At 45.1% G+C, this 27,361-nt stretch overlaps 2 protein-coding genes across 3 annotated transcripts in view; both read right to left on the bottom strand.

Moving 5' to 3' along the window:
* The window catches only part of atl2 (atlastin GTPase 2), a 113,695-nt gene extending 100,520 nt beyond the window's left edge, over positions 1-13,175 (bottom strand). Inside the window, exon 1 of one of the 2 annotated variants that reach the window (XM_028820242.2) lies at positions 13,009-13,175. In XM_028820242.2, the coding sequence (XP_028676075.1) occupies positions 13,009-13,081 (73 nt within the window). In that variant the 5' untranslated portion in view covers positions 13,082-13,175. The remainder of the gene's footprint in view (positions 1-13,008) is intronic. The other variant, XM_028820241.2, reaches the window with a different exon arrangement.
* A 7,718-nt stretch (positions 13,176-20,893) lies between these two features.
* LOC114665632 (heterogeneous nuclear ribonucleoprotein L-like) overlaps positions 20,894-27,361 on the bottom strand; it is a 117,017-nt gene continuing 110,549 nt past the window's right edge. Inside the window, exons 11-13 of the mRNA XM_028820238.2 lie at positions 25,248-25,305; positions 25,058-25,156; positions 20,894-21,582 (exon numbers count right to left, since the gene is read on the bottom strand). Of these exons, the coding sequence (XP_028676071.1) occupies positions 21,527-21,582; positions 25,058-25,156; positions 25,248-25,305 (213 nt within the window). The 3' untranslated portion in view covers positions 20,894-21,526. The remainder of the gene's footprint in view (positions 21,583-25,057; positions 25,157-25,247; positions 25,306-27,361) is intronic.

Here is a 27,361-nt window from a genome sequence, read left to right as displayed (position 1 = left end):
GTTTTATGGAAAATAATGGTCAAAATTCTGATTTAACTTTTTTGTTAAAATGCTTTAAAAATCACCACCTTAATTAACTTCATCAGTGTTAGCCAACATGTGTCCCACAGTCAGTCTCAGTCTTCTGCAGCTCTTGGTCTTGCACCGTGTCTAAACACAATGAGGTATAATTAAAAATATTCAGACCACCTTTACAATTTTGCTGCATCTGTAAATTAAACGGGGACAAATAGGTAAATGGACTGTGCAGACCCCCCAAGGGCTACCAATATGACCAGGCTATTCTGGGTGGAGTCCACGGGTGCCAGCTCTGTATGCCATGATACAAGTGGCACCCTGTCCCCAACTCACAGAATGCGCTTTCCGCCCCCTGGGCTCCACCTCCAAAACAAGTCCGCCACAGACTCGCCTGCTCCTTCACTAGGCTCGCTGATCTTCGCCTGTCGTGGTCTTACCAACTGACCCGTATTCCTCCAGACTCTTGTCAGGATAGTAACTCACAAAAAGGAACTTGTATGCTTATGAATCAAAACATGCTGGCACCATGTTTTGCAACATTATTTTTATTAAATTTTGACTGCAATTTGCAGATGCACCACAAGTTAAAAGTGCTTACAACAATGTCACATGAGTCCTTGTAGCACTCGGCGGGTGTCCTACACTACAAACCCATTGTGACGCATTTTGCTACTGCAAAAACTGTTGGGAGTAATGGTAAGCAGGGTTGGGGTGGAGCTCAGGGAGAAAGCACATTCTGCGAGTCCACAAGGCACCTTTATAGGGTGGGCTGAGAGACCGGGCCTACACACACAAAACTCAGCCACCCAGCCTTCAGCACTTGTCTGAAAATGACGGCAGTGCAGGTGCTTCTCTTTTACAGGGGGCAGCTGGCAGAGATTTTGATGGCTCTTATTATTTAAGTAACAGTTATCCGTGTACCCCTAGGATTTTTTGTGGTTGGTGTTTGTTCTTGCCGTGGCCACCACTGTAGACACTACCATAATAGTAAAGAATGTTTAAAAAAAACGTGCATGTGAAGCCCAGAATGTTAGGTAAAATATCATTCTTTAAAATTTATACAACACCAACTACTCAAAGCCCTTCCACACAGAGGACCAGGGATGTGAACCTATGATCTCCTTACGGAGAGGCAGCAGCGCCACCACTTTGCCACCTGTGTGAAATATTCAAACAGATTAATTTTTATATTTGAATATGTGAATTTTTTTTTTTTTTTTTATATATTAAAAAAAAAAAAAAAAAGTTCACATATTCAAACAGATTAATTTCACGCTATATATATAAATTTGACAGTTACAGCCAGAAAGAATCCTACTCTGTCGGGCTTTTGAGGAAGACTTAACCTGAAAATTACTCTAGGGGGTGCTGTACAATGGCTGACCCTGTGCTCGGACACCCAAAGTTCACATGAAGAGAATTTCCCCTCTGAAATTAAAAAATAAACACATCAAATCATTAGCCCCCATATTATAAAAATGACGACAGCAGCAGCACTAAATATAAAAACCAAGTGGCTTTCGAGTCCAAGAGATATGAAGAGAGACTGAAAGTGTTAGAACTTTTAAATTTAAGCAAATAATAAAGGTTAAGAAGTGCGCAACCAAGGGGTTTAAAATTATGAAAGGAATTACTGCTGTGGACCCCAGCCGTTACTTAAAACTATTCATGAAACAAGGGGACACGGGTAGAAACTTAAAGGTACTTCACACAAATGTTAGAAAAAGAGCCACAGTCACAGAGAATTAAGAGACCAAGTGGTGCAGCGGACAGAAGGACTGGAGGGACCTTCAAACCCTGACTGGATGCTATTTTGGGTAATTTCATGGTTGAGCCAAATGGCCTGTTCTTGTCACAACTGCTCTAATGTTAGAACACAAGAGTGTCCCGTTAATGGTGACACATTCTTGGAATGCAGAATGCCCTTTGTGTGAGAGCTGGGAAGTCTTTTGGCCTTGGAACTCCACAGGTTTGTTTTTTTCCAGCACCGCACCAACTGTCCTCCCAGGGCACCAGACCATAATTTGTAATTAAGCAGGATATTTATAACAGTTGACAATCATAAACTTGTTCTTTAAATTTTAACTTCCTTTTGTAACACTTATATCTCTAATCAGACCCGACTTGTACGCCCACTCAAAAATACGACTTTTTTTTTTTTTACATCTTCTTGCCCCCTCCAATCTCACTCATCAGTTTCTCAGACACATCGAATTTTGTTGCAGCAGCACAATTACCAATTTCTTGCACTAATAATAATAATTCTTTGCATTTATATAGCGCTTTTCTCACTACTCAAAGCACTCAGCAATTGCAAGTTAAGGGCCTTGCCAACAGAACGGAGTCCCTATTGGCATTCGAGCCAGCAACCTTCCGATTGCCAGTGCACTACTTCAACGACTTAATTTAAAACCAGCTTCGTATTTTCTTCTGATCGAACGCTCAATCATGGATAAGGGATACTCTTACAATAAAGGTGTATGAGGGTGTGAGATACAAAAAAACAACTGTGCAAAAGTCGCTTCGGAATAGTGCGGGTATTACCATGTGGTCACGTAGGCACAATACATAGAGATAAAAGGCAGAGTGCTCCATGGTTAATCTCTCAGGTGGGCGTTAGCATATCGTAATCTCTTACACCAATAGCACGAGTTTTCTGCATTCGACTTATACGACCGGCACTATAAAATACCAAAAATTATACGGTAAAATCAAGCCCCGACTTATCCGCGCGTTTATACGGTAGCACCTTTCCCCATGTTCAGGGTCAGGTCAGATCAGGTCAGGTTGGGAAGCCTGCACTGGTACAGGGCATTGCCGCACCCACAACACGTTGAAACACCTTGGGATCCTGGTTGGCAACCACCCAGGCAAACATGCAGTCCAGTCCCACCCAACAGAAATGACCCTCAATCTGTGAAATTGTGAATTTCCCCTTGGGATTAATAAAGTATCTGTCTGCCACAGCCAGGTGTTACGTAGGCATCCCCTTGGCCTCATCCAGCCACTCGGGTCCTCAATAATGAGGGTCCTGCAAGTCAGATCACCCTCAGGGAATCTCGCCACGTGGCTGTAGTGCCGGAACTGACACTCCCTCACACTGCAGGTCATGTGCCTCATTCAGAACTCCGTGAGCAACACAAAGTCAAACCAGCGGGACCAAAGGATTCTCCAAACAGACCCACATGAAGGAGTCCAGTCTTCATCTCAGGTCACTGCATAACGTCCATGTCTCACAAACAGGGAGCACCAGGACTCTAAAGATTTGGACCTTCATCCTTTTGTTGTGATATTGGGAGCGCCACACACCCCTTTCCAGCGACTTCATGACCGACCCACCCCCCTCATGCTCTCCCAAACCATTTACTGACATAGGAAGTGTCACGAGAGAGATGAATGTCACTGCTGAGGTAAATAAACCTCTCGACATTAGTGTTGTTAAGCACTTGGAGAAACTACTTCATGCGATCAAAAATGTTAATGCACTAATGATAAGTGTCATCAATGCCCAATTTGAGAAGGGGGATCACTTTAAATAAAATGGAAATGCGCCTTTTACTGACGTCACACAGCCCGATATTCACGACCAACTTATTAAACTAAACTGGCGTAACGGGACTGTCCCAGCTTAAAAATTAAAGAGCTTTTCTACACACGAGCGACCAGACAGTAAAATGCAGACTCTTCAGAACCGACAACTGACATTCACTCATACCAATGACAACACAACTAATCTTAGGGCATGACCTCGGTCTTCAAAGAAAAAAATGTCCACCGTGCCTTGCAAGTCCTTAAACTAAGAGTGAAAATTCTGTGTTTAATGTGAAAGACAGATCACAGAGCTGTAAAAAGAGAGTTTAAATTTAGTGCCGACTTATCAGGCAGCAGAGGGCCCTGCATGAACACCAAGGACGATAAAGCTTTATCTTTTCAGAGTGACAGACTAAGCACACGGCCTGAAACCCTGGTGTTTACACATCCACAAATGTCAAGAGTCAGGGTACAAGTACATCCATCAGCATTTTGGGGGGGTAAAGATGTTGGTGGGTGGGTTATGGGATTCCTTAACAAATGTCTAAATTGGGTAACTACCACTTACCCAGACTATTTTTAAATAAAGCATGGCATTGTAGCCTGACATTTTAGAGTACTGCTTTTAGAAGTATTATGGGAAAAGTAACAGGAGTCTGTGCATAAAGAAAATAAGAATATTACCTAAAAGTAGTTTTAGTCAACCTGTGCTTTTGCTGGTTTTGAAATTTGTAAATGTGGCTTACAAACAAACATTTGGGAAAACAGACAATACAAAGACTGTGCTGATGTTAAATCAACGGCATGTTTAAGACTCACTTAGAGACACCCGGCTGCTCTTCATCACCAATAGGAAAAAAAAAAAAAAAAAGGAGACAGAGTTAAAGAGCTATCTGGCTGACTGCGATGGCTTCCACGTGTCACCCGTGAGGTACAAAGTGCAAATTCTAATTATGCAAAATGCCAGCACAAACATTTAAGAAGAATCTGACTCTTGTTTAAAGATTTTGATCCAAAAAAAGCACACCAGATGGCAAACAAGCCGGCAGGGACCTTAACACACTTGTTGTCCTTGGACAATATAAGAGGGGTGAATGCAAAGTCAGGGTCAGAAGAAGCTGAAGCTGACCTACCAGTGCATGGGAGGAATCAACCCACTTACAGTAATTTCAACACCGGGAGGCACCCGTGCAAGGAGAAGCAGAACACGCGAAGACACAATTAGTAATGCTAACCTTATGATGGACACGGCTCAAAAGGAGGGCAGGATGGTGGTACGGTGCTTAAGGTTAATCAGGTGGTTCAAAAGCACCACGTTCACCCTTCCCCGAAATCTTAATAAGTTAGAAAATGAACGTACAGAGGAGCATTCTGGGGCCTTTAAGGGCTGTGCAGGCACATGAGCCCTTAAGGGAGCGAGTTCAGTTGGACAGTTTCATGGCTATGGGGGCCGAACATTATTATAACAGGATTGGGAAAAGGACAAACACAGGCCTGGACAGGATTCTAATCCATAATGAAGACCACTCTCACACATTCTCACAGTGACAACTTGGCAATTAACATAACGGGGGGGGGTGGGGAGCCTTTTGTAATTAATTCCTTCGTTACTTGAGCAGGCCCGGCAGTTGTAACTTCCAAAGCAATTCAGTTATGACAAACATTAGGGAATAACACAAGAAAAAGGCTAAACTTTATAACAATGAGAGACCATTGCAGATATCAGGTGAATGTGGCACCCGAATGGTAAATTACAGGGTGACCAGACTTCTGAAGTCAAACTGAGGTACTGACGCTCTCTTCTGTTTGCACTGGGAAGGCTTTTTGTAAAACAAATACTTGGCCGAAGTACAGACTTCCCCATGTGCACCTACTCCAGCTTGGTAATGGAGGATTTGCCAATCTGCACATACACAAACAGCCACTTCATACCCACGCCCACAATCTGCTGATGTTTCTTACCTTGTATTGGGGATCTGTTTGCCATCAGGAGCAGCTACCACAAGTGGGGGAAAAAAAGAACAAAAATGTACAAACTACACAAAAATGGTGTAACCACCATCAAGCTAAAGTAGAAACAGTAAACTAATTCGCAGTTGAATTCACACAGAATGCTTCAGTTTTAAGCGCACAAATTCAAAAATGCTTTCCAATGGCAGATTTTGAAATTGTAAAGCAATGTGATCAGTTCGAGTAAATTTGTTGACAGTGCAGTTTTCATTGAGACATCTTGATGACCAAATGTGCGACATTTCAACAAAATTGGCCCACAGGGGAACCCGAGGAGTTTCATGTCGACAGACAGACGTAGGTTTTTGCAATAAAGGTTTCAAGTTTTCAAATGCACAGCACTATCCAGAACTAATTTCGGCACTGCCTTGCACCCGGTGCTAGCTGGGATAGGCTCCAACCTCCCCACGACCCTGGTCTGTATTAAGCAGGTTAGAAAATGACGTGTGAGCAGTACAAGGATTAACTTCTCTGGAAATGAGATACAAGAATTTACTCAGGGTATGTGTGTTTTTTCCCCCCACAAGCATTATTGGTCACTTAATAATTAAACTACCACCCCATCCCATGACGTGGCCACACACACACACACACACACACACACACTGCAGAGAGGTTTCAGGGCAGACGTCTCCAAATGTTCAGCGTCATTAATGGCAGCAACACCTCACTTCGGGGTCTTTCTAAACAAGTCCCTCACAGTCCAAACAGACTTCAGTGCCAGAGAGGCAAGTAATCCAATTTCTTCCTGTAAATCTTTTACCACTTTAATAAACATCTTTCAGAACAGATGATATTTTGTTTTGGCCACCTCAGGTCTCAAAATCTTCACATACAAGGCTTTTAGAATAAAAGTAAGATTTTTCCCAGTACACAAGAAGGGCCACATTTACAGAAGTTTGTTTTGGGAATGTAAGGGCACTCTCGTCATTTAATTTCAGAACCCGTGCTGACAATTTCTGCAAGTGACAGGACTTACTGGTGTGTATTAACATGGGGGTAATGAGACAGTATAGGAGGCAGGAGGAGAACTTTTGTTTCTTGGTGCAGAAATAATTATCACCAATAATCAAGTAACTGGTTATTGACGTTCCCCACACCAAACTCGTATGTTGACTCCATGAAGAGGGACCAGAGGTACGTGTTACACATCGGTGACGGTCTGGACTGGTCTCTTACTAGAGAGCAATGGTAGAGGGACAGAGCAGACTCCTTTCTTAAAAGGCCACGTTCCTTTAACGCGAGTAACGACAGCCTTTTCATGTTCTGAGACTGTGGGGTGGTCAGTACAAATTCTCTACGCTGCAAGGTCATTTCAAGAGAGATCCTTCAAATTGGCATACGATATAATTATTGGGACGCTCTCTGGACCTGCTGGACTTGGTTGTGGAGAAGAGAACAAAGAACTGACCGCCATTAACAACAATGCAGCACATCCTCTCTTCGACAAACCAGCATGGAAGATTTTAGCCAATAAATTATTCAGCAGAGGCACATCAAGAAACTCCACTGGGGCCCTTCATACCTACGGCAATACATCTTTCTAGTGCCCTGCTGGGACTGCTCTCTTTAGTCAAGTCAGAAGTTTTCTTTTTTATTTTATACTTCTTGTGTGTTTGAGGGGGGGCTGTTTCTTATATTTCTTGAGCTTTTATAAAAAAATCATTTCCCACTTGGGATAAATAAGGTACTAACTAAAAAGGTACAAACAGTAACAAACCTTTAACACTTTGGCATGCCCTCACCAGGGCAGTTTAGAGTTTCATCTGGCATGCCAGTCATGTGGAGAGACAGGCAAAAAACATGCAAAACGGCAGATGGAAATCAACTCAATGCACCTTTAGGCCGTGAGAAAAATTGAATCTAGAAACTCAAACTCTCTCACAAACTCTAGGTAGACACAAAATGAAGCAAAATGGAAATGCAGTGATGCCCACAACATCACCGGGCCAAAGCCGCATTCCTTTCAGTCATTTAGCATCATAAGAAGTGCTGGCCTTCAAATAAACACTGGAACGCGTCATCAATGGAGATGTCAATTGATGAACGCACAATCAAAATTTTTTAAAAGTTTGCTTAGGACAGCTGCGTTGGTCATGAATACTACGCATATTAGAACAAGGCTCACCAATCCTAAGGTCCTCGATAATCCAAAATAACATCAAGTCCAAATTTGAAGGCCCCCACTATTTGGTCACTACTCATTCCATGGGTTCACGGAGTGAGGGGATTATACACAAGTGTCCAACAAGTCCCCAAGTTCTTTAAGATTTTTAAAGTAGCAGATGGGATCAACTGTACTAGACCTTTAAAATGTATCACGTCATTATGATGGATAGCATGAGATGCCTGTATTGCCTATGTGAGAAATGGATGAAAAGCACCATGAATACCTTCACATCAGTATTTAAGTTTCAGGATTTGCTTCGCCGCATCAAACCATTCATCAAACATTGAAGCACATACTTTGATCCTCTTGGAGCTGCAATGCGGCTTGACGTCACATGTTGATAAGTAAACAACGATGCTGGCATCCTATACCAAAACCTGAACACACATGCCACCCAAACTTTTGCTGGTACTGCAACTCACACATGTTCATTTCTAACGACGTGTTCAGGGGATGCGTCAAAAGTATGCTGGGAACGTGAGGCAGCTGTGATGTGCGAGTTTAAGCGTTCGGAGTGTGAAGTATAAACGGGCCCTTTCCCCTGGACTTTCTCTAGCGCTGCTATGTCTCTTTTATAATACGGAAACCAAAACTGTACCCAGTACTACAAGCGAGGTCTCACTAGTGCATTCTACAGGTTCATCAGAACCATCCCGTACTCTCACTCCACACATCACAGCGACTCCAGTGCAGCAACCCTGGCTGGAGGGGCTGGGAAGCCAATGGGCCTCTGGTTAACAAAACTTCATTATTTTTTTTTAAACTACTGAAAACTGTAGGCCTCTAGAGATTTACCTTCCTCAGGCTGTGGCTTCTTGGAGGAGAGGAAACAAATTATGCTGCCATCTGGCCACAACTATTAAAAATAAAATAAAAGTAAACCAATGACTATCACATGACCACTTGGAGAGGAGAGGTAAAGGTTTTAGCACCTTTACAATTACTCTATTTTTTGCGATTATCATTCCATGAGCATCTGGTTTAAGATATATAAATTTACAGCAGCTGGTATTGTAATTTTCTGTGTGTAAAGAACACCGAGCTGCACTCAAAACTTGTACAGTACATTTTATAACAGTCAGATGGAATTTGATATGTTAAAGTCCAAACAAATCAAACATTAAAAACTGAACATAAAGATAGCAGTAATCATCCCATTCAGCAGCCCACAATAAAACGTTAAATTGAGAAGATGTCGCTCATTATGTTTCTATAGCGCTGTTCTCACAACTCAAAGTGCATTAGATAGATAGATACTTTATTAATCCCAAGGTGAAATTCACATACTCCAGCAGCACCTTACTGATAAAGAAACAATATTAAATTAAAAAGTGATAAAAAGTAGTAAAAAGTGTCCAGGGAACGACTGCACATAAAAGAAAGTGGTAGGAGTGATCAGTTAAAGAGAAAATAGATAAAAAGGTAGAAAGGTAAAGTCGTACACGGAAAAGCTGGAAGATAGAGAATGGGCAGCTCCATCACCCATATGCGTGGCACTCACTTGGCACCAGTATGCTCACCACACATTAGCTATTTGATGTCGTAGGGGTGCAAAAGACGGTAAGCTAATAAAGGACAGGGGATGATCAGGGGGCCAGAATGACCAGTCTGAGGAGAGTAACTTAGCCAGGACTTTGTGAAAGCCTTTAGTCTTTTCAAAAGATGTCCAGGGACTGATGACCTCAGTTTCATATCTCATCCAAGAGACGGCCCAACTTTACAGCACAGTCTCCCTGTCACTGCAATGGCGCTTTTCCAAAATGGCTCAAACAAGCCTAACTTCAAGCGGATCACCTGTTCTGAAGTGCATGTGGTACGGCTGCTGGCACGTAAGCATTACATGAGCACAGAAATCATCTTCAAACTTGCCTGGGGAATGAGGTAACAGATCCAGGAATCCTGGACAGGGAGCACATCCATAACAAATACACATCTTAATGATATAGGAGGAAACCTGAGCACCTTCAGAGGACTTGCACAAGTATGGTGTGAATGTGCAAACTCCAGACTGACCAACAATGACCAAGTTGAGGTGTGAAGGGGGATCTCTGCAGCCAGAATACTACAACTCTAACGGTTCTCCTCAAAAAGTTCAAGCCCATCACAAGATGTAACAATTCAAAGTGTGTGATGACGAGTGTTACTTGGCAAAACTCAAAGCATTTTTCGCCATGAATTTGCTAGGTTTGCCAGTAACCTTGGCTTGACAACTCTTGTGCCTGAAAATTCACCACGAGGCCAGATACGGCCAACTCACCGCCCCCACCATGACCTCACAGAGCTGTAGAAGCCATGCAGGAGGGGGAGGTCATGACCTGATCTGTGCGAGTTGCCCGATTTACGTCTGCATGTGTAATCTAAGTATACCTCACCTAACACTATACCCCACTGGCCTATCTAATTTGTGCATGTGTGAATAATGAAGGTCATACAACACCCATGCATGAAGTCACTATCCTTTCAGAAGTCCAGCCAGATTTGCTCCCTGCATGAAATTAAAATTTGCAGTGTAAATTAGATGGCTAGAATACAAACGCTATGAAAATACCTTGTTGTTCCACATCTGTTGTGCCTTTACTACTACATTAACCACATTGCACTCCATACTATGTAACACAGATTGGGTAGTGACAGTGACAGCTCCCCAGATACAGAACACGGATTACCTGAATCACAGACTTCGAGGGTGTGTCAGTCGTGGTGACACAGAGTGAGATAAAGGACTCCGAGTATCGCCGACTCAGCATAATTCTATCCCAGCAAGGCACAGTGGTTAACACTCCTGCCTCGGAGGCCAGCTCACATTTTTGGCCTCAATGATCAGTCCAGCATAGTTGGCAGACGCTTCCCCAGCCCTTGGGGAGACTTAAGAACATTGCACCATTAACCCACTTAACTCTGCTTTATGTTCTCTTCCATACATCTTTGACTAGATTGACTTCATCTCAAGAACTTGAAATGAAGCAAATTCAGAGGGGCCCACACATCACTAATCAGGACCAAACCGGCTTGGCCATACAGTATATACACCACAATTATGTTCGTGTTTGTGGACAGGACACCCTCAGGCTTCTCACTGCCATACCAGATATCTCTTACAAAAAACGACACTTTCTAAAATGGCCCGAAACAAATGATGCCTTGAAAGTCAAGAGCATTTAGGACTGAAGCCATGAAGCAAATCTTTATGCAAAGAAAAGTAGGAATCTGGACCAAAACTACCGAGACATGGAGTTGTGGCAGGAAAAACCTTCACAACCTTTGAGGAGGAGCTGGATGAAATATTGAAACAGTTTAGAGATGAGCTAACCAACAAAAAAAAAAAAAACACACCCCTACAAGCAACAAATGAACTAAATGGTATTCTCTCATTTGTCAAATGTCTTGCATTCTTACAAACGGGACTATTAATCAAAAAACAATCGCAACATACCAAACCAGCAATACAAACCAAAGAACGGCCAGGTCACTTACCAAAAACATTTGTTAATATTACATACTATAGGCACACAAATATCCAACCGCCACATCAGAAAATGCTTTCTTGACTAAAAGTACAACAACTTCCAACATTACTTTTTGAGCACAAAGGCTTTCAAAATTATGACTTGAACACAAGGGCTTCCAAACTACTAGACATTTTTTAAAATATAAGCAGGTCGGGCAAAACAGCCCTTAATTACCGTACATATCGCAAATAAAGTCCAGAGGGTCAATAGAGCCACAATAACCAGGATTTGAACTTCAGTCAATGAATATTCACACCACTTTAAGTGAGGCGGACGCAGTTCGGGACTCCCTCTTCATCAGGGTCAGACAAACTGGAAACTGAAGATAAATAAATTTCACATCTCGCTCAGACGTTACACAATCCATATAAATACCTACTCTGAAAGGGGTACTCACATTAAACCTTTACTAAAAGCTACAAGATTTTGAAACTTCTCAGACAAAGTGTCTACAATTTTGACCATTAAAGGGACCGCTCATTTATTAATTGATGATAGGTCCTGGTGTGCCCCCAAATCCAATATTCATTCGTTTCAAAAGGGCTGGCATCCTGATAAGGTTGGCTTCTAGGCTGCCCCAAGCCCAAGTGAAAGATCTGATAGAGTAGCACCGAACACAAGGCTTCGTTAAGTTAAAATGTTTCACACAACACTTTGTGAAATGGAATTGGCTTTTCCCCAAGTTCTCCCTCCTAAACCGCTGGATTCTTCCAAACACGCCAAGTTAATCGCAAGGCTCCACGCCACAGAGTCTGTTCATTATGCCATGTGGCCCTGCTTCCAGAAAACCACCCAGCGAGGACTTGCCCAACTGGTGTGCACTTTTGAACCTCAGCGAATACAAATCGCAAGTGCGGGACGGCCATATACAGCAATCCGTTAGCAAGTGAGCCAACATTCTCGAATACCTTTAAAAGATTCCGCCAAGTTCCTTTTCCGGTCTCTCCAGATTTTTCAAACTGTCAAGTCTTGGAAGTCTGCGCTGCTCTGCATAACCGATCCCACGGCGGGACACTGTCCGATTTTGGACATCTGCAATTACAGAAAACGGTTTTCTACGGAAGCTGTCGTTAGACATGACTGGCCGGACCGAACCGGTGCCTCGGCCACGATTACGAGACTGGACACCGTGAAGTTAAATTTCACTTCCAGGCAACACATTCCAGTTAAAAACAAGAGGAGGAAAATGAGATGAAATAACGGGACGAGAAGGCATCGCAGAAGCCACGAGCATCACAGCCAGAGAAGGAGGCGGACACGGGCCGTCCCCGTTGACAAGCATGGCGACCCGCCTCTACTAGTGTAAAGGAGAGCGGCAGTTTCTCTGCTGTCCCGGTGTTCCGGACCCGACACTCGGCACGGCGACTCGGAGAAGTCACGAACGGATCCCCGAGCCACACCGGAGAGCGCGAACCGAGCTCGACCGAATCGCGCGCCAAGGAAATAGCGCGCACTCGCGTGCAGACACAAACACAGCTAGCCGTGACACGAAGGCTTCTCCTCTGCTCTCCTTCTACCGGCTGTCACCCGCCTCGACACCGTCGCTTGTCAATCCCCCTCCTCCCCGAGTTCGGGCCAGGTGAAGCACAACGGTCCAACGCCAGGAGCCGCAGCAAGCCTCCTGTATCAGGAGACGGCAGAGGGTAATTGGGGGGAAAGGGGGAGCGCGAAAACACACAACGCCAGCGGGGTAACCGCACACCTCTCCATCAGCTAAGCCAAGCCGGGAGTCCGTCCTCGCCGTTGTCTTTAACATCCGCGGTCTCCTACCTGGGTAATGTGCGTTGTTTTCACAATTCCGCTTGGAATTCTTCCGACCCCTCAACCCGCTCTCCTCCGCCATCTTGTTCTGTTTTAAAATTGTCAAACCCCGGAGCGCCGCCTTTATCGAGCGATCTCGTCACGAGGATTCTCCCGGGTCCCTGCGCCCGTCCTTCGCCGCGCTGCCCACGTGTTTAAACGGGGCCGCACGTGTCGCGCGTAAATAAGGACTCTTCGGCTCCGAGTGACGAATGAGCGGAGAGCACGGAGCACGTGACTCCAGCTGACCCGCAACAGCAGCGCTTACTGCTCACGTGACTGCATATGATACGCCGCATTCCGTCTTGTAACGCAGACGAGTCGAGCGGACAGAAGACACGCAGTCATAAGGTACGGTGCGGGCACCAGGAGGCGTTTCCTAGTAAATCTCATCCATCCTTCCATTGAAATAATTATGAGCATGAATATGGATGAAAAAAAAGCTTATCGTCATGTGATTTCATACGGAACACTAATCCGTGTCTTCTGAACTGAATCCTTGTGTTTAGAGATCGGATTGCACCTCTCAAAGAAAAACGGACTGACGGAAAAAAAGGAAAATATCAAGTAACGTAAACCGCTTGAGTATGGGGTGTGCCTTATAAATATAATGATTTACTTCACGGGGTAGAAGGGCATAATAAACAAGAAGAACTGCGTCAGATACTTGAAATATTAAAATGTCTGCGCCAATTTAAAGGTTTAAATTTGTCACCCTCTGATAGAAGTCCATAGGGGGGACAGATCACTAATGAAGGGTCAAAAATAACATCATATTCATAATCACTGACCTTGAAATACTCTACAACGATACCCCACATGCAGAGCTTTGAAATTTGTCATTTTGAACTTTCTGGGAGCGGCTCTTAGAAGGCTAGGACCACCGATAAAGAGGAAAAAAATATGATCGTATTCATAATAGGCAACTTCATAACAGCATCAAAAAATGACACTCCCACGTGCCCGATTTACCAAAATCCTTATTTTTTTTCCAAAGTTTTGTAAAACCCCTCATATTCCCATTTGGAGTTGGGGGGACCCCTGGGGTCAATTGCAAATCCTTCCTTCACCAATTGGTTTACTCTTCATTGTAAGGATGTGTTTGTCTGCACCGAATATGGTTCCAAAAATTGACTAATAATGAGAAGTCTTTGGGTCTACAGGGCCAAAAATTCAGGGAGCTGTGAGGGAGAGACCCCCCCCCCCCCCAAAAAAAAGCTTGACATCTTCCACAACTAGACATCAGAATGGTAGATCATCGCATACTCGGGGGTTTTCTTGTACTGGTGAGTCAGGACACGCCTGACAAAACACACTGACTTGGTGTGAAAGCATTCACAAGGAATTCTTACGAACAGAATAATAATAACACGCAACGTGAGTTTAAATACAACTTTCACAAAATGTAGTTTTTGTTGCTTATTTCTTTATGGACATCCTGCATTATTCCTGTTCCAAAGAAGGCAGGCGCCTCTCCACCTACTGACCACAGCCCGGCGTCATTGACATCTCACATCATGAAGCCCTTTCAGAGGCTCGTCACCACTTGTATGAGTTCTCTTGTGGTGGACCACCGGGACCCCCTGCAGTTTGACTATCAAACAAAGGCTGCAGTGGAGGACGCAATTATCTACAACATCTGCTCCACAAGGCTTATTCTCACCTGGACAATGCTGGCAGCACTGGCAGGATGATGGGTTTTGATTTCTCCAGTGCCTTGTGGCTTCCAAACCAGGCTGTGATTCTTCCTGTCAGAATACTTACAATGGTGGACGTGTAGGAATTCTTTAGTAATTGGGAGGGTAGCCGGAAATCCCTGAGGCATCTAAGGTGGTAAAGGTGTTGTTGTGCCTTCTTCACCAAGGATTATCAGTGGGCCTGCAGCATGTCAGGTCCTCTGTGATGCAGACACCGAGATATCTGGAACTGTCCAACCTTCTCCACCCGAGTGCTGAGGAGGCGGTGGTGGTGCCTCTGCTGTTTTCTCCCAAAGTCCACTCAGGAGTAGACTGTTGTCCGGACTCCACTGTGACAGACCCTCCACTTCATCCAGTTAAGTCTGCTCATTGTTGTTGTCTATCAGGCCTACCACAGCTGTCTGTCAACCTGACGTTAGAGTCGTGTGCAGCTACAGATGTGCAGAGGGAGCACAGCGGAGGACTCGGCCCCCAGCCCTGTGGAGCGTCTGTGTTGATAGTGAGGGACGATGACGTGGGACCACCCACTCGAACCGCCACTTCTTTTAATGCTTGTGAGCTTTTCTTGGTATTTCTTCATTCTTTTACTAAAAATTCTCATTCATAAAGGTGAAGTGTTTGCATTTTGGTCAGAGTTTGTTAACAGTTCCTCCCTTCTGGTGAGGCATTTTTGAACATTTAAGTTTACTGGTGAACTTTTATCCAGTTACCCCATTTCTGGGCTTAGGCAGGCTAAAGCCTACTGCTGTAGTTTTGAGGGAGCTGGACAGGGTGAGACTCTGGCTAGTAAGCATTAAAGGACTGGGGTTTCCAGAAATAGAAGGGCTCACCCCGGACCACCTCCTTATACAGCAAGTCCATATTGTCCGCCAGTCCCCCTCACCTCCAGCCCATTTATATGAAAGAAGCAGCCTAACCCGACTGGAGTCCACTCAATCCAGTTCAGGGCACGTGGCAGGAAACTGCCCAGGAGGGGCGCCAGTCTATCGCAGGCCAGAGTCCATTTAGGGCCCAGTAAACTTCAACTGCACGTCCTTAGCATATCTGACACACAAACGTGGAGAGAACATGCAAACTGCACCCGAGCGATGACCAGTTGTGGGGTCCTAAGGGCACTGACTACACTCAGCAGCACTAACCGCTGCACCACCATACTGTTTTCTGGGTTTTCGACCCTCTGCTTTGTCATTGGATTTCATTTTGTGACAGTGACGATTCGATTTTTTTTTTTAAGCTTTACGGTGTTTTTGACCTCGCCTCTGGCTTTCCGATTGGGTCTGTTATTTATTATTTTTTGGAACTCTGCAGTTTTCGACCACACAATTGTCTATCGCCCTTCCTTTTCTCCTTTGTGCTCTTCAGAGCTTTGGGGGTTTGCACTGCCTTTTTTTTTTTTTTACTAAACTAAACCTTGTATTTTTTAAAAATTCTTCTCAGCCCTTCGTGTTCCTAATCAGGGTATTTTTATGGTGTTTCCTCCCCCCTCTAGTGGCCAACCTTGGAAGTGTTTTAGGTACCTGTGGGACTCCCAGTTTACGCCCCATGACGGTCCTGAAGCAGGGAACTCCAAACTGGGTCTTACTCCATCCTGCAATTACTCGCCACGCTACACACACTCAAGCAATGGAGGGAGACTGGTGGTCCCAATGAAGTCCCCCTTTCATCAAACTAATAAGGGGCAGGTGTGGGGAGTGATCCCCCCTGAAATTCCAATTGTGTTGAAGCAAACCAAGGAGGTTGTTCAGAGGAAAGCTGGCACTGACTTCTGGAACTGAAAAATCTCAAAATGCTGGCACCGCACTATTTTAAGATGTTTTTTTTTTGGTACTTTTCCAGCAACCGTACTGGCCACAGAAAATGAAGGACTATAATAAATAAATCCATCCACACGTCACCCAAACTCACTGTCAATTAGGGCATGGCTGAGTATATTGGCCGTATTGTGTGCCCCTTTGTCGGATTAACAGTTTCACAGACCACTGCGTCTCCAGGTAGCACCGGGGTTAAGGCAGGAAGTTGGGCAGTCACTGGTCACATTCACCTCTTAGGACGTCACACAAACGTAACCAACGGGGGCACAGGGTGGAGAACAAGCAGGCTGGGATGGCAGCCCACTGTCGGTGACCAGGACAGCAGACCTGACCACAGTGAAGAGCTTGTGTAGCCAGGACCTCCTGTAATGTCAGCCAATCACAGGGCAGGGGTGTGGCTTCTGCCTTATGTATTGAACACATCCAATCAGAAGGGGCTGCCCCAGTCAAACCCACTTGGCAGGCTCCTCCTCCCAAAGGCTTTGTGACTTCACTGCCCAAGCAGTTGAGGAATTCATATTAACACCGGACAGCAGTGTGCCCGACCTGCTAGAGATGGTTGGCACACTAAAACCCGATTTGTTTACATTTCAACAAAATCCGCTCAGTAGAAGCCGAGTTGTTTCACGCAAATAGACACGACAACTATGACGACAATGGTTAGTCCAGCCAAGTCTTCATCACTGGCCTCTTCAGTAGCTCAGAACCCAAGATATTCCAGGTGTAGGTGAACCCCGACCCCCCCAACAATGAATACTTCCTCGATTGGAGCTGCATGGTCATCCCTATACTGGTGAGGGAATCAAACCCGTATAGCGATGGGATAGACAGGTGCTGGAGCTCCAGGACATACGCATCAGTCTTTGGGAGTCCCACGTGTAGGCCATAGGGCCTCTGCCACTGGCCATGTGCTCTTTCGTCCGTTACTCAGAACTAGCCTGACTGACGAGGCCGATCTGAATTCTTCAGACGGCAGGGCCATCTTGATCAGAGTATAATGGCTACCCGCCTTAAGGCTACGTTACATTAGACGACTTTTCCAAGGATTTTCAGACTCAGCCTTCTTTTAGGTAACGTTAGCCAGTCAGATGCAGCTGGCAGCACACCATGGTGACCAGCGGTCATCGAGTCGGACGTACCCAGCGACTCACCCTGAGAAAAGGAACGTGGGGGCTGTGGACCACAAATAAAGAAGAGGCGCTCGTCAGTGTGAGGTCTCGTGTTTTACGTACCACCACAGAATAGAAAAACGCCAAAAGAGCCGAGTGTGCAGCTGTACCAGTAAACCCCTCATACAGCACGGCATTTTTGGGGTGTGATCGGTCAGGAAAAGGAGAACTCAAGACTGTCATGCAGCTGCGTAATTTGACGTGTCTGGTGATTTTCCAGCAAGCCTATGACTTCTACTCGTAGGGTATGTCAGACATTTCATTCTGATGTCACACAGGCAAAGTGTATTCGTAATGAAGGCTTTCTAAAAAACCTCCAAGCTGTCACCGTGGCCTCTTACTGCGCAAGCATACGCCTCCCTACCAATTACCCTAACACACCCGTGTTTGAGATGTCAAAATCCACACAGGCAAAGGACAAGTGACAACGATGCCAACCAGGCCAGGATCCAAACCCACTAACCCACAGAGCTGTGAGGCAGCAATGTGAGGCACTGCAACTCCCAGGTCTACAAACGTTCACACAGAATGTGCACTCAAACTTCACCTTCTTAGCACAGTAAAAGGTCACCACCAGTCAGTGGCCACCGTTGGCGTGCAGGCCCCTCTCATCTGAGCAGCGGCGCCCTTAATCCTGTGCCAAGGAGACACATGGAAGGCATGGAATGTGCCAGCTGTGGGAGGCAGAGGGAGATAAATTTAGCACAGGGTCAGCACAAGTCAGATTGGCACTCGAGTCCACTCCAGCGCATGTCCTCCACTTGACTGGAAGTACGGTAGCGTAGACGGTGGGGTGCCATACAGCACTGCGAGTGGTAAGATGACCAACGCAGGCAGCACTGATAGACGGGGTCTTAGTTTGTTCAAGTCCACCAGTGGGCAGACAATTCAGACGGGAGGTCAAACCATAACTAGCATGGCACAAAATTGAGTGTGCCAGTTTTCAACTCCTTCTACTGTCACAATGTCCCTGTGACTTTTCGCCTCATTTCTGTCCAAGGTCTCTTAGGCTGGATCCACACTTAAACTTTCAAGGGTGGAATATAGTGTACATATTATATTAAATATAAATAAATAACATCCATCCATTTTCCAACCTGCTGAATCCAAACACAGGGTCACGGGGGTCTGCTGGAGCCAATCCCAGCCAACACAGGGCACAAGGCAGGAACCAATCCCAGGCAGGGTGCCAACCCACCGCAGGACACACACAAACACACACTAGGGCCAATTTAGAATCGCCAATCCACCTAACCTGCATGTCTTTGGACTGTGGGAGGAAACCCACGCAGACACGGGGAGAACATGCAAACTCCACACAGGGAGGACCCAGGAAGCGAACCTCAGGTCTCCTTACTGAGAGGCAGCAGCGCTACCACCGCGCCGCCCAATAAATAACATACATAAATATATTATTTATTTATTTTATTTATATATATATATATATATATATATATATATATATGTGTGTGTGTGTGTGTGTGTGCAACTGGCATGTTCACCACCTCTAATAACGAATGCGTAGTGAGGGTACCGACACAAAATGGCTGCCGTCACACCATCCAGGTGGATGCCACTACGCATTGTCTGCAGCTCTGTGAGTGGCGAGAAAGCGCCACATAAATGTAATCTCGTCATCTAAACCTTCATTAGTACAACAGTCGAAGTCGGGCGGCAGGCTTTACTAACCAACTTTCCGAGTGTTTCAGGTTTCAAATGAAGGCTACAATGCAACAGCAGCACTGACTCCGATTTTTGTTTGCTCTCGGCTTTAGACAAAAAAAGACAGGAGTGCGTTTCTCTGGTTTTCATCTCGAGCACGTTCTTGGCTGCACTTCTTTCCATCATTAAATTACCCTCAGTGAAAAAAGTGGCTGACAGCCATTTCTGTGATCGTCAGAACAGACACGCCTGGTGTGGGGTCCCGTGTCTCATTCAAAAAGTCACTCGTTTTGCCCATCCCAACACTCCCATGAACACGTACGGATGCTGGAAACGCTGGTCTGCACAGACTTCTAGCACACACCGCTATCAAATGACATACTGGGATGGAGAATGTGAGTGAGGGGGTACCTAATAAACTGGCCACTCTGTGCCCCCTGCACACTTTTAGGCAAATCTGTCACAACTCTGAACGCTCTATAAGAACAAACCCAAATGACTTTGCCTTGCTGGTTATAATTTTCAGTTTTGGGCAGTTTGGCAAACTTCAAGAAATATTTCTGCCGATTCCCCACTACAATTTTTATTTATTATTTTAATAATTTGGAACTTCTTATCCATACATACCTGGAAACCTTTTCCAAACCTGCTGCTTACCTGAAGGCAGTGCCCAAGTTCCTGGAAGAATGAGATGGAAAGCAGGAGCACCAGTCCACCGCTGGGCCCACTCGTGCATGTCGTCTGGTCATCTTTGTTGTTAAGTCGCACTCCTCCCAACTGTCTCATGTTGTCTTCAGACCACACACAAAGAGAAACAAGTAGACCACATATTCGGTAAGGGGAAGGAAGAGAGAGAGGCGTACAATGGCCACGATGTCGGAGGAGAGCCAAGTGGCATCATTGACTACAACAGCAGGCCGAATGGGCCTATGGTGTGTCACAGGCGCGTGCACTGGGGACAGCTGAAGGGCTCTAGTGACTGTAATTATACCGCCACACCAGGAGGTGGCGCTGTTTTAATGCCGCCCCTCTCTCTCTGCAGACTGGATGATTGACAGCTATGACAGCTCTGACATCACTTCCGGTGTCCGTCCACCTGGACCCGCCTCTTCCCGTCCGCAAGGCTGAAAACCAGAAGCTCCACCATCTTGGCAAGTTCCATTTTAAACTCATGTCTGAACTTGTTGAAATTTCATTTGCAAACCAAGTGAACACGGTGCTGGGTTGAACCCCAAATCTTTTTCTGTTGTTGTGTCATACAGGTGGCATCTCCAAGCAAAGTCCGAGTCGAGACAAGATGGCACCCGTCTATCCCGACATCCGCACTTCCACAGTTTCCCTACCAGTTTTGAAAGGCTCAAATGGAAGCACTGGCCACGCCCGTAGGACTCCTTCACCCCACTGCGCTCTCACCCATCCGACTCCCAAGAGTTGGCGTAGGGTACGACGGTTCACAGCCGCCTTTCTCCCTTCATCTCCGGAGGCCTTTTAGACACAAACACGCCAGTGCAGAGACTCAACTTATCCAAGGCTTTTAATGACTCGCATGCTAAAAGTGAATTTCTCATACAGGGGAAAAACATGCTAAACACAACCCACCCAAAACACAGAGAGGACACGGAACAACAAAATTAAACATAAATTGGTTAAAAGGACATAAATACGTCATCCAGTTCAGAAGTACCTGCTCAAAATAAAACTAATAACATGAGACAACAGGCCGCGCATCCCCCGTGGTCTCCGGGTCAGGCATTCGCTCACACATTCACTGGCCACAGCATTCCCAGGACGGTCCTTGCTGAAGCTCACACCTGGAGGAATGTTCTACTTGTGCACACAGACATGGAACGTACAAGGTCACTTGTATACACTGACAGTGGCAGCGTTTCATTCGCATGCTCCGTGCTGATTGTGCCCTGGGCGGTGGTGGGGCTTGGGGGGGCTTTGTGTGTAGGGGGTGGGGGTGGGGGGGGGGGGGGTGGCGTGTTTGATCACTTCTTGTTTTCTCTAACGGGTTATGGTTTTCAGTGTTTTGCACTTCTTCTCTTCCTCCTCTGCAGGCAGACCATACAGGAGCGTGAAGGCAAGAAGAAGCAACAGCAGCTTCACTTGCAAAACTCCAAACATGGACCCCCTCTCTCCCCCTCTCTTATAGATGAGAAGACGTTGAAAAGCACAACTTCAAGGTGTACGGGTTGCAGCCATCTGGAAAAAAAAAAAGAAAAGAAAAGAAAACACAGAGGGGGTCAAGTCTGACGGAAGATGGAAGAACTCGACTTGGGAAGCCTCGCTGAGACTTGATGGAAGTCTGAGTACCAACTGCTGTAAGGAATAAAATGGACACAGCGGCGGGAGGACCGACACAGAAGATGAACCGGGCAATCAAATGGAGTACTCAGTACCCCACAGATCACACGATACCCTATTGGCATACATATTACCCGCCGACTGACCAGATCAGGAAATGGCCACCTGCTCGGCACCACCCCACCTGCCCACTGGTAGAACATTAGAAAAACTCGGGCCACTCAGCCCAACAAAGCTCACCAATCCAATCCTCCCAATTTCTCCAAATATTAAGTTTTAAAGTCCCACCTTCTTCCACACTCCTTGGTAGTTCATTCCACTTGTCTGTACTCACCTCCCTTAACAAGTTTCCACCTGTGTTCCCCTGTTCCTCTTCCTCCTAAGCTTTTCCCACTCTCACGTGGGTCACTATAATGGACAGCCTCCTCCACTTTCATCTGCCTTGCCCCATACCCCTTTGTCCCTGAAGTTCCCCGTCACGCAGTCCCATCCACTTTCTCTTTGGTTGTCCTCTCCCCTACATGTCATGCTTGTAACACTTGACCCTTTTCTTTCCTGTATTTTCTTTGCGATTTCTTCAACTTTAACCACGGATTCTCTCATTCCTGATGTTGTCAAGCTTTGGTACTCCACATACCCATCTCAACACCCTCATTTTCTGTAGCATCCAGTTTAACCGCCCAGGTTTCTTGTTGAAGTACCAACACAGATCCTAATTCACTTCATAATGCTAAACACTTCCATCAGGGGTGGGGCACAGTGGCGCAGTGGGTAGCACTGCTGCCTCGCAGTAAGGAGACCTGTCTGGGTTCACTTCCCGAGTCCTCCCTGTGTGGAGTTTGCATGTCCTCCCCGTGTCTGCGTGGGTTTCCTCCCACAGTCCAAAGACATGCAGGTTAGGTGCACTGGTGATCCTAAATTGTCCCTAGTGTGTGCTTGGTGTGTGTGTGTGTGTGTGTGTGCCCTGAGGTGGGCTGGCACCCTGCCCGGAGGGGTTTGTTCCTGCCTTGTGCTGGCTGGGATTGGATCCAGCAGACCCCCGTGACCCTGTGTTAGGATATAGCAGGTTGGATAATGATTGACTGACTGACTGACTGACTGATTGACTGACTTCCATCAGGTCCCCTCTGCTTGTTTAAACTGAAAAGGTTCAACTCCTTTAAACTTTCCAAGACCCCTGCTCAGAGTCACACAGCAAAGTAGTAGCTGGAACTGAAACTGTCAACCAAGTGGATTACACTTCGATGGTTTGGTCCATAAATCACAAATTACATTAGAGTGTGTGAAATCATGAAGATGACGCGCTGTGACAGGACAGGCAGGATCAATGGCACCTGTCCAGGGGTGGGATACATTAGGCAGCAAGTGAAGAGTCAGTTCTTGAAGGGGACGTGTTGGGCAAGCGTAAAGATCTGAGCGACTGTGACAAGGGCCACATTGAGATGGCCAGACGACTGCCAAAACGGCAGGTCTGGTGCAGTGATTAGTACCTACCAGAAGGACAGCTGGTAAACTGGCCACATGGTCATGGATGCCCAAGGTCCATTGATGAATGGGAGGCATGAAGGCCAGCCTGTCTGCTCTGATCTGACAGAAGAGCTACTGGAGGACAAATTACTGAAAATTTTCAGAATGGCCAGGAAAGAAAAAGGTGTCAGGACACACAGCGATCACAGACTGGTCAGAGTGCTCATGCTGATCCCTTTGCATGACCCAAAGCACCTACAAATGGGCATATGAGTGTCAGAGCTAGATAATGGAGTACTGGAAGAAGGTAGCCTTGTCTAATGAATTTTCTTTTAGATCATGTGGACGACCAGGTGCATGTGCGGCATTTACCTGGGGAAGAGATGACCTCAGGATGCATTATGGGAAGAAAGCAAGACAATGGGGGCAGTGTGATGCACTGGGCAATGTTCTGCTGGGGAAACCTTGGGGCCTGACCTTGGTGGTTCTGACGCTAGGGATCTGCACTGGTAATCGGAAGATTGCTGGTTCGAATCCCGTAAATGCCAATAGGGACTCTGCTCTGTTGGGCCCTTGAGCAAGACCCTTAACCTGCAATTGCTGAGTGCTTTGAGTAGTGAGAAAAGCGCTATATAAATGCAAAGAATTATTATTAAAGAATTATGCGGGTGTTAAACTTTAACTTGCACCACACCTAACTAAAGGTTGGTGCAGAACATGTATGCCCCCGATGGCAGTGGCCTCGTTCAGCAGGATAATGCACCCTGCCACACTGCAAAAAAAACTGTTCAGGGAATAGTTTGAGGAACACGACGAAGAGTTCAGAGTGTTGACTTGGCTTTCAAATCCCCCAGATCTCAATCTGATCGAGCGTCTGTGGGATGTACTGGCATCACCTCGCAACTTACCCTTAACCTGCAATTGCTGAGCGCTTTGAGTAGTGAGAAAAGCGCTATATAAATGCAAAGAATTATTATTATTATTATTAACTTGTAGGACTTAAAGGGTCCGCTGCACAGGACACCTTCAGAGGTGGTGTGGGGGGGGGGGGACCCATACAATTTTAGTTAGGTGGTGTTAATGCTGTGGCCGATCATTGTGTGTATCAAGTGGCATTTTTAAAACGCTGTCCCTATGCGTCCTGTTGTTCCCAGTCTCTAATTTGACATTTTGTCTAAAGATTATAAGCTGTTTATTAATATGTCGTTCTCCTCTCTTGCTAAATGAACCTTAGCCTGGAGAAGGCTATTCATTTTTTTTTTAACATTTAAGTTGACCCACCTTACCGGTTTTCCAATGCAGTCTCCGTCCTGATGTCTACAGAAACACAGGGAATTCCAGTCTCTGTATTGCATCTTGCCAGAAGAAAAGGCCTGCGCTGCCTCAAAAGCTTGTATACAGTGACAAGTTAAGCAACATGACCCCTTTTATTGACTAACTAGAAATATTACAATCTTGTCCAAAGAATGGGCCTGAGTTGCCTCAAAACCTTTTCAGTTAGCCAATAAAAGGGCTCATTTTGCTTGACTTGTCATGACAAATAACACTAAAAGTGAGCACCTGAAGGGGGCAAATACTTGTTCACAGCACTGCACAAATCAGATATTTCCCTCCACTCCTTAATATATAAGTAGCAAAAGCAATGCAAAATGGTCAGAAAATAAAGGGAAGAAAAAAAGATATTTAAATAAACAAAACTTTCTCAAATTTGGACTATTGTGTTCAATTCCCATTGACAGCTTGGCCATGTGACTCTGTGCAAATGACTTCACTTGCAAGATCTCACAATGTAAAGCGAAAAACAATAAAAAATAAAAATCTGTCGGTGTCATTTTTAAATCTCTTTCCATAAAAGTGGCAGCTCAATAAATAAAGAAAATGAAGAGGAGCAAAACAGGATGCTTACCTGGAACCTTGATCTGGTGATGGTTCAAAACGGTGAGAGCCTCCACCGCATCAGTCTTGCTTTCGAATTCCAGCAGGCCGGATATTGTTTTGGAATTGGCTGAAATAAAAATGAAGGGCTCACTAGGACAACAACATCTACAAACCACACGGCCACACGTCACGCTTGAACCAGAGCTCTCGTCACTTACGTCTCAAGTCAAATGCCTTATACTTGATGAAACACGGCACCTCCTGGGTCAAGCAGAGCTGAAGACGAAAGGACAAACAAAAAATATGAGACAAGTATCAAGACCACACCTGAACAGGGTTGGTTTGGGGGCTTCCTGTGTGGGACTACACTTAAGGGGCCAAAGCAGACACCACAGGCAGCAGAGAAACGTTTTCGACATGGCTGTGAAGAGTAATACACAACTTCTGTAATAAAATGTGACGGTCACGTCCCTCGGTCCCAAAGGCATCCTGACAGCCAGGCTTCTGGATGCTCTTGAACAACAGAACATTGTGATATTTCACTCTGGACAACATGAAAATCTATGGCTTGAGAGCACCAGAGTAGTCAGGCGGCTCTCCATGCCACAGCAGCCCTTCACCGTGGATGTGGCAATGGTGGCATTATTATGAACATTAGAGAATTCAGCCCGACAAAGCTCGCCAGTCCTATCCACGTCATTTTTCCAGAATGACATCAAGTCATAGGCATAGCCTTCTGCAGATGAAGGACCCCCATGAATTACACACACTTCAAACAATGGGCTTGCCTGTTGACAACAAGCCTTTAGATAGAAAAAGAAAAAAAAAAAAAAGACCACCCTCAACCACCAAGGGGCACAGTCAGACTTTATCTTCAAAGTTAATTCTCCCAAACTAACAAATTTTAATGGCTTTTAATCTGGTGGGGCACCAATATATTTATTTAACAATTAATTTGAAATATTCTTTTTGTTTACTTGTTACATTTCTTAAAAACTTCAATAAGCCAACATAACAAACCAGCACACAACAAACTATTAAATCCACCTTAATAAAAGGATAAGTGTCTGTGTATATGTGTGTTCATCCAGTTTCTATATCTTGGTCATTCCAACAGGTGGCACATCACAAACATTTGTTGTAATAAAATACAACAGCATTCCAACAGACAGCACGTCAGACATTAGTAATAAAATGGATTATTACAGCAAATGTTGGTAATGTACCATCTGTTGGAGAGTGACAAATATATTGCATCCATCTTAATAAAAGTATAAGTGTCTGTGCGTCTGTATACCTCTGTGACCATCTGGTTGCTTTGTCTGTCATTCCAACAGATGGCGCATCTCAAACTTTAACTCTGCTTTTAAAATCCCATGCCAAACGGTATATAACAGAGACATATGCACTGTATTTTTCATTCCTACAGATAACTCATCACAAACAGTAATACAATGCATTACAACAAATGATTGTCTAGTTGCTGTGTCTTTCATTTCAACAGATGGTGCATCACAAACATTTGTTGTAATAAAATGAATTGCATGCTTCACTCCAACTGGTGGCACATCACAAACATTTGTTGTAATAAAATACACTGCATTTGTCATTCCAACAGACAGCACATCAGACATTAGTAATAAAATGGATTACTACAGCAAATGTTGGTGATGTACCATCTGTTGGAGAGTGACAAATGCATTGCATCCACCTTAATAAAAGTCTGTGCGTCTGTATACCTCTGTGACCATCTGGTTGCTTTGTCTGTCATTCCAACAGATGGTGCATCACAAACATTTAATAAAATGCATTGTATTTATCATTCTAACAGATGGCACATCACAGACATTTGTTATAAAATGTATTGCTACAAAAAAAAGTTTGTGAGGCACCATCTGTTGGGAGTGACAAATGCAATAAATCCACCTTAATAAAAGTACAAGTGTGTGTGCATCTGTGTATCCATCTGGTTGCTATGTCTGCCATTCCAATAGATGGCACATCTCAAACATTAACACTGCTTTTACAAATCCAATACTAAACCGCACATAAGAGACACATGCATTGCATTTTTCATTCCAACAGACGGTGCATCACAAATGTTTGTAGTAATGCATTTTATTACTACAAATACTTCCAATGCACCATATCTCTTGCAATGACAGATGCAATGCATTTTAGTACTACACGCATTACAAAATAAACTCCAATAGTTGGCGACCTTGCAAACGTTAACACTCAGGTCTCCGTTGATTACAACCCGTGTTAGACAGGCTGCACATTTAGTAGGACGTTTGAGCAGCGTTCATGAAAGAAAGACACGGTTACCAGG

Source organism: Erpetoichthys calabaricus, chromosome 15 (assembly GCF_900747795.2).
Source record: "Erpetoichthys calabaricus chromosome 15, fErpCal1.3, whole genome shotgun sequence".
NCBI lineage: Eukaryota > Metazoa > Chordata > Cladistia > Polypteriformes > Polypteridae > Erpetoichthys > Erpetoichthys calabaricus.
Note: the sequence above shows the minus strand (reverse complement) of the source record. Positions and strands in the feature narration are given on the sequence as shown.